Source organism: Parasteatoda tepidariorum, chromosome 6, assembly GCF_043381705.1.
Source record: "Parasteatoda tepidariorum isolate YZ-2023 chromosome 6, CAS_Ptep_4.0, whole genome shotgun sequence".
In the NCBI taxonomy this organism is placed as follows: domain Eukaryota; kingdom Metazoa; phylum Arthropoda; class Arachnida; order Araneae; family Theridiidae; genus Parasteatoda; species Parasteatoda tepidariorum.
Genome location: NC_092209.1, coordinates 229696 through 237706, shown reverse-complemented (window position 1 = coordinate 237706; position 8011 = coordinate 229696). Strand labels below are relative to the sequence as shown.

At 29.3% G+C, this 8011-nt stretch overlaps 1 protein-coding gene across 1 annotated transcript in view; it reads right to left on the bottom strand.

The window, feature by feature from the left end:
* Positions 1–8011, bottom strand: part of LOC107438715 (TBC1 domain family member 22) — a 40561-nt gene that overhangs the window by 28704 nt on the left and 3846 nt on the right. Inside the window, exon 3 of the mRNA XM_016051055.4 lies at positions 6950–7083. Coding sequence (XP_015906541.1) covers positions 6950–7083 — 134 coding nt within the window. The remainder of the gene's footprint in view (positions 1–6949; positions 7084–8011) is intronic.

Sequence of the window (8011 nt, the reverse complement as noted above, 5' to 3'; positions counted from 1 at the left end):
GCGATACATCGATTTATCGCCCAGTCCTAACTATGCTCCAATTAAAAAAAAGTTTTGTACAAATATAAAAGGTATACATATTAGAAAATAGGTACCTAAATAAAAGTCGAATTACAATAAAATATGAATGTTAATAGAAGGAAAAAACAATTAAAAATAACAAAACTGCCCCTCAGAGAGAAAATATAACAAGTACTTTATTAAATCCAATGGAAATTTAAATTTTTGGCTCTTTGGACATAAATGATTGTATAAAAGATTGCTTTCTTTTATTAACGTTCTGAAAAGTAACGTTCATTTTTGCGAAAAAAAACTTCGCCAAGAGTAAAAAAAAGTCTCCTAATAGTCGCCTATTCCTGAAAATAGTTGCTTTTTTAGCCTTTTCAGGCAAAAAAAGTCGCCATAGTCGCCTAAGGCCGAAAATAGTAGTAAATAGTTGCATTTTAGTAGTCTGTGGCAACTCTGTTCTTAATCAATTATCAGCACTGAAGAGGTAGTGCTGGCATTACTTTTATTTTACCACTTGCCCTCGATTTTCTACTAACTAGTTTTAAACTTCCTTAAGTAAACATTAAGGCTGAATTAAAAATATCCCAGTTATCTCTCGTGGTAGGCTATTTATGCCTTTAATGTCATACTACTAGTTAAGATTTTAAAAATCAATGCAATTTTTTGATGCAAGATCAATGAAACGTCAGCTGCTTTTACATCCCTTTATTTGCAATTTTAATTGGTGCTTGATGTAGAATAAACTGTACAAAACTTGTTCTTTAGATGGTAAATCGATTACAGTAATTTGTGGCACCATATACACAATCAGGCAAATATTATCTTTATGTATTTAAATTACACAATGCTGAAGCATCTAAACTTCATTTCAAAAATGTACTTTTTTTTCTTAAACATGCATGCTTTATCTTTTATTTCAAAAATGATATTTTTTTCATGAAGCAAAATTTATTAATCTTGTAAAAGTTAGTAAATTTCTTTTACAAAACAACATTATATGAGCATTGTTGTCATTGCGTTAAAATATGGTAGAATAAAATTGTAAAGTAATTGAATTTAGAGATATCAGTATACTATTCGAGTTTATCCTATGATATTTTTCCATTAATATTTAAAATCTTAACTTCTTCCCCTCGTTGAAACTAGATGAATATAATGTGAAATGATTAAAATGAATGATTAGTTCCTTTTTTAATTCTTTTTCAATATTCCGACATGAATATGTTTAAACAATCAAGATAAATGTTTTAAAATTCTATTTGTATGTCTTTGACAAATTATTTCATGACAAATTCTAAGTTTTACTTTTTTTTTGTTGAAATTTTTCAAGCAAGCAAGACAAGAAGGCACACAAACTTCAATGCAACCTTTTTTAAAAGTAGCATCTACGAAAATTATTATCACTACACTTCTTGTTCAACATTGATTTGTTTTCAAGACATTTTTTGATATAAAAAGGTAGGAATGTCTGGAATGGAGGTCGCTGTGACTTCCTAAACATTTTAACTACTCGGCCAATTTTCGCCGTGCCATTATGCTTATCTACTAAAAATCATTTTGTTTTACTTAGAAAACACAAATGAAATTATGATCAAAATGTCTTACTTTGTTTAAATTCCTAATTTATTTGGAATAATTAAGTTGTAAAGCTCCGAGCAATAAATAGCACATAGTAATAGCACATAGCCTTTAATGTAAAATGTAATTTTTAAAAAAAATGTCAAGACATAAAAATTGGGGTAGTAAGAAAACTTAGAAGAAAATATTGAGAAATTTTCTCAGATGTAACCGTGTCAGAATTTTTTGCGTTATCGGGCATGTAATTATAAAAGAAAATGTTTTGAACTTTACGCCAATAGAATTCGCACATTCATTAAATTGATGGAAGGCTCTTAAAAATGATGCTACAATTAACATTGTGAATTATCAATAGTAGTTTTAAAATAAGCATTTTTATTTCATATGTTCTTATGCTGGTTTTATTTTATTTATTAAATTATTATGTACATTAACTGAAAAAATTGGGCATTAAGTGGCATTTACTATATCTGTGTCTACTTTATTATTGTTCACTTTTTATATTCGACAAATATATTTTAAATAAATTCAACAAATTTTTGATCCTTTTTTTTAAAAATATTTAAATATTGAATCTATATTTTCATTTAAACCATAAAATAAGTTTCTTCAAATACTTATTTCATTCCTATCCAAGGCTCAAAGAGATTTTAAAATTCCAGTAGAGAATCAATTATCCGGGATAATCGGGGTCATCGCTATCCCGGATGTCTGGATCGACCAAAAAGTGTCGTTAATCGATGTTTCATCGAACCCAAATTACAAGGAAAAAGTGTAACACATTTTAAAGTAAGAGAAAAAAGAAAAGCACTCCTAAATTTAAAAAGAAAAAAAAATCTTAGAAAAATAACATTTAAAAGAATGAAAAAAATTGCAAGTTTAGACAAGGAAAACAAGTTTAAAAAATACAAAATTCTCATATTTATTTTTTAAAAATAATTAAAATTCCTAAATTAACTAATATAAACAAAACCAATGATTAAATAACGCAATATATTTCATACCTAATTACTAAAAGGAAAACTTATTAATCTAAATAAAAACGAAAATTATCAAACCGAAACAATAGGTAAAAATGGCACTAACATAAATATTAAAACCCGGAACAAGGCAAGATCAACGGAATTCAGAAAAAAGAAGAAGAAAATCTAATGATAAAATTTATGAATAAAAAGAATTAACTTATTGAGAGCAAAATTTATCGTGAAAAGAAAAAAAAATCAAACGTAGTGGAATCAGAAAAACAAAATTGCAATCTGCTTCATAAAATAATCCTATGTTTAAATTAATAAACAATTCTCTTTTATTTTATTTTTTTTATAAAAACACGATTTTTAACAAAAGCAGATGTGATCCCACATCAAGAAAAACTTGCAAAGAATCAGAATTTATTCAAAAGAAAAATATGTTATTTTTATTAATCGATGTCAAATAGATAAATATATTTTTCTCATTCATCTTCTGTTTACTGATATGCATGTGCAAAGCATTTTCCCGCTACAAGGTCATGGAAGAAACGACGCTTCTCTGGTAAACTTAGGAAAGAAATACTCCCCTTCCTCACATTTTCCTCTACTCAACTTCAAGGATGAGTCCAATTTACGTTTTTTTTTTTTTCATAATCGTTCTAGTTTAAAATGGCGGGAAAACCGAGCAAAATTTTCCCTGGTTATCTGGATAAATGGTTCTCTACTGTAATAAATTGTTTGCTATTTGAGTCATGGAATAGTAAAAAATTATGTCTTTATCTTAGCTGCAAATTAATTTCTGTTTTTCATATTTATTTAACAAACGATTTATTATTTCCTGACTAAAACATAAGTAAAGCAGTTCTACAACAGCCCTTTGTGTGCCAGGAGACTCATGGATGATAATGCTCCACAATGTGGAAAATGCTGATTGTGACAATAAGGTCAACATTGCATACAGGAAGGAATCTTTACTTCCCAAATAAACTGGTACCCTTTAATTTGAACCTGCATGGGCTTCAAGCCGCCACTGAGGATCGAGCTCCAGTTCTTCACAACAGTCTACTAACCAATTGCACCTCATCAACTGGAATAATTAAATTTAAATCAGCAATATATTTACAGAAAAAATTAACACAAGGCTCTGAGAACTTGAAAAATGTTGGTGGTCAGTAAGAATAGTTTCACTACCCTATTTTTAAATTTTTTTTTATTTTCAAAATTTGAAATTCTGCTAAATACATATTTACATCTGTTTTTAGTACAAAATGAGAAAAATACTTATTATAACAATATTATTTAAAGAAATATCAAAATAATAATAATTTATATGCATTCTAAGCATTGTGTTTTTACAATTAAATATAATTATCTGAGAATTTGTGGTTACCGTGTGTACCATATTGCTGGTTTTTGTGCAAATTTATAAGTTAGGCCGCATTTTGACCAAAGCTTCCGAGTCCATGTGACCCAAAAAATTGTGAAGGTAAATTCGGAAATTATGAACCTTGCAAAAAATTATGCGATTGCTGTGGATAAAAACAATTGTCTCTTATTATTATTATTTTGCTGAAGTGAATATAAATGGTATGTGTTTTGGCATTCTTTTTGTATAATACGAAATGAATTGAATTTGAAATTATTACAAATTTATTATGAATTACACATCTAAGGAAACACACGACAGGCTTGATTTTGCGCCCATTTCATCGCAAATCCATGTGATTTTTTAGGAATAATTTTCATGAATTTCAACGTTTTTTTATAAATCCTGATATTTTAATAAAATATTAATACAGCAAAAGAATTTCAAATTGAACATTTAAATTATGTATTTTTAATTCACGCCGATTTTGCAGTGAATCTACATTGTTTATCAAACCACTTCATCGACTATGGATTTCTAAATATTTGTAAGAAAAAAATATTTTTACAACTGAACTATTACATCTAATGAAGCTCGATTGTGCAGGTGTGTAATCACCTTATGATTTTCGACTATGTTCTTTCAAGTTTTTACTGATTTCCAGTGCCGTTCCTGGCGGGTATGCAGCGAATGCCCCGCACGCAGGCGCCCAATTTAAGGGGCGCCAAATTCAACTATTCGAAAAAAATCAAATTATAGCAAATTATTAAAAATTTACAATATTGGATATTGGATAGGATATTTTTGACGCTGCCGATTTCTGTTGCGTCTGGCGAAAGGAGTTTTTCAAAGCTAAAACTTGTAAAATCTTATTTGAGAACTTCGATGTGCCAGGAAAGGCTTTCAGATTTAGCTGTTATTTCAATCGAAAATAAAATATGTGAAGCCATCGATCACAATGAAATGATCAATGAGCTTGCATCTGCAAAAGCAAGATGTGTTATGTTCTAAAACTACCTTGTTATTTGATAATTAGGTACTTAGGTATTAGACAGATCTTGCACATTTTCAAGTTAACGGATTTGTTTGCGTTGAGCGCCGTTTGAGAGTTTTAACTCAATTCACTCAGTTGAGTGAATTGAGTTATATTAGATTTTTTGTTAATTTCCGAATGGACGTGTTTTATTTATGACCTATATTGTACGTTAATAGTCTATTTTATTTGATGTCTGAAAAAAAATTTTTGTCATATTTTTTCGTTGTTTTATTTTATTACGCCCATTTTCATAATCAAACACTTACACTAAAGTGACTTTAGTCTATAAGGAAACTATTCAGTTTAAACCTCAAACTAAAAATGATTATGAAAATTGGCCTTATCATCAAAATTTAAGCATAGTATATAGGGGCGCACAAAATTATTTTTGCACGCAGGCGTTCGCCACCCCAGGAACGGCACTGCTGATTTCACTGTAAAGCCATATATTTTTCAGCAATTACTGTTGCAGATTTCTAAATGATCTTTCTTAATCCTGACACGTTCAATCAGATATTATTGTGTATGCATTTTGAATTGTGCATTTCAATAAAAACTTTTTTTAAACAAGCATTCGATTTGCTCTGATTTTGTTTTAAACACTAAACATACCAATGACTTTACAATACAACATATAATAACTGGTTTTTTGACCAGTTACCGTATGTTTAGTGTTAACAACTTGCATGTTTTTTTTTTTGTTTTTTTAAATTCAAATTGCACTCGCAGTATTCCAAGAAATTTTAAAAATTCTGATATTCCTAAATTGAACTATTACGTGCATTATTATTATTATTGAATTCCGAATTGCACAAATGTGCATAATTATTTTTCAGTTTTCGAAAACGTTAGTTCGATTTAGCGTAAATCCATTTGGTATTTGATTGCAGTCCCACAGTGATTATTTTTTAAATGATTAAATTCAGCTTAACTATATTCCTACTTTATTATTTAATAAAAAATAGCCGTATTTTAATTGTTTTCGTACTTCCATTTTACTTTTTCTTTGTAAAGTAAGAGGATATATTTTTCTTTTTTATTTCTCTTTCATCTTCTTTTCACTGATATGTGTGTGCAATGCATTTTCCCCACCCCCTCATAAATCGAAGAGAAAACGAAATCAGCATGCCACTCTTTTAAATTTGACCGACGGCAGCTTATCAAAAAAATAACTATTCTTTTGGAACACATAGGAGAAAATAAAACATTTGTCCCTTTCCTGCCTCCTCTCTATCTAAAGATCTTCAAGGTCACTGAAGAAATCAAGTTTCTCTGGACAAACGGGGAGAAAAATTATCCCCTTCACCACATTTTCCATTACTCAACGAAAGGATGAGTCAAATCTCTGCTTTTTTTCTTAATCATTTTAGTTCAAAGGAAAACTGAGCAAAATTTTTCACGGTTCTCTGAATACCGGATAAATGGTTTTCTACTGTATTTTGAAAAATCTATTTTCCAAACTTGCCAAAGTTCAGACAATTCTGTATGTGGGACTTTCTCCTGCATATTTATAGTAAACTTTTAAAGTCAACTTACTCTCATATTGAGAGTTCAAGTTTTTTATTTTATTAGAACCCGTGCTAGAAAGAGGATACGACGCTTTCTGTGTCTAACTACAAGTGGACTTTAATGAATGAAATTTATAGGCAATGAGTAGTGTCCTGTCTGCAAGTCTAAATTGAATAATGTTTTTAAAATTTTCAGGAAAAAATTGAGAAAGTACCCAAAAAAATTGCAGAAAATATACTATCACATAGCCATAGTGTCATTATAAAAATTTTGTAAGGATAGGAATTAGCAATACCTAGATTATAAGAAATTCACTACAGCTGTGCTTTTTTTTCTCTGTTGAAAACATAAAATAAATGTTATGTTCTCTTACAAAAATACTTCATAAGAATTAATAATTGTAAGCCAATAACTAAGTGGGCTAGATAACAGCTTTATTTACATTATGATTCTAAGAATATTACAAAATGAAATCAAAACTACCTGCTGTTGAACAAAATTCATCATCCCCAATGTCCCAAGCATCCTCAGTACTATCTTGAAATTCTTGAAACGAACTAGAAGACGACGTTTTACGATGTTTCGTCTTTGAAGAATTTTTTCTAGGACTAATATTCCTATAATAAAAATACTTTTACCGTTTAAAAAATGGCAAGCAATCTATGAAATAAAGTACAGTAAGACCCTGCTTAACGAGCAGGATACGTTCCATCAAAGTAGAGAGTAATGCGAAACAGCGCTAAACGATGCTATCTTAACATGTAAATAATGAGGTTAGGGGAAGATGGATAGAAAATTGGTTAAGTATTAAATTTAATAATTATGTTCTTTTAATTAAAATAAAACCAAACATTTATTTTTTACAAAAATAAAAAATATATAAACGAATATACGTACTTATAAAAACAAATAAAATTCTAAGTCAGTCCGATCATTCAGTCTATTTTGTGTTTCCAATTTTCTGCCTTTTTGTCAAGAAAGCATCTATTGTAGTTTGTGTTTTCCTTTTGTTTATTGTTAGAAGTTGTTGATAAGTGGATAAAGCATCTATAACACTCCGTCTTGTTTTTGAACTCCTGTCAAAATTTGGATCATTTTCAACAAATTGGTCCATAATTTCAGTTATAGCGGTCAAACTCCTTTTTACAAATGCTTCTTTTTGCTCTTCTTCGTAATCACTACTATCAATATTTTTGTTTTCTTTTTGCTCAGTTAATTCCTTGAGCTCATCATTAGAAAGACTAGCTGCTGTATCTTGAACCATTTCTTCGACCTCTTCCACATTTACCTCATCTAAATCGGTTTGTTTTGCTAATTCTACTATTTCATCCATATCGACAGAGTGTCCAATGTCTTCGCTCTTACTTAAATCTGGTCAAATGTTCTTCTATACACCTTTCAAAGATCTTTCTGTTATCTCATTTCAAAAAAGGCTTATGTTTTCTACAGCATTCATGATATTGTAGTTTTTCCAAAATTCTCTTATTGATTGCTTCTCTTCTCCGTCTATTTTGTCAAATATCTGCTTTAATGTCCGCTGCAAGT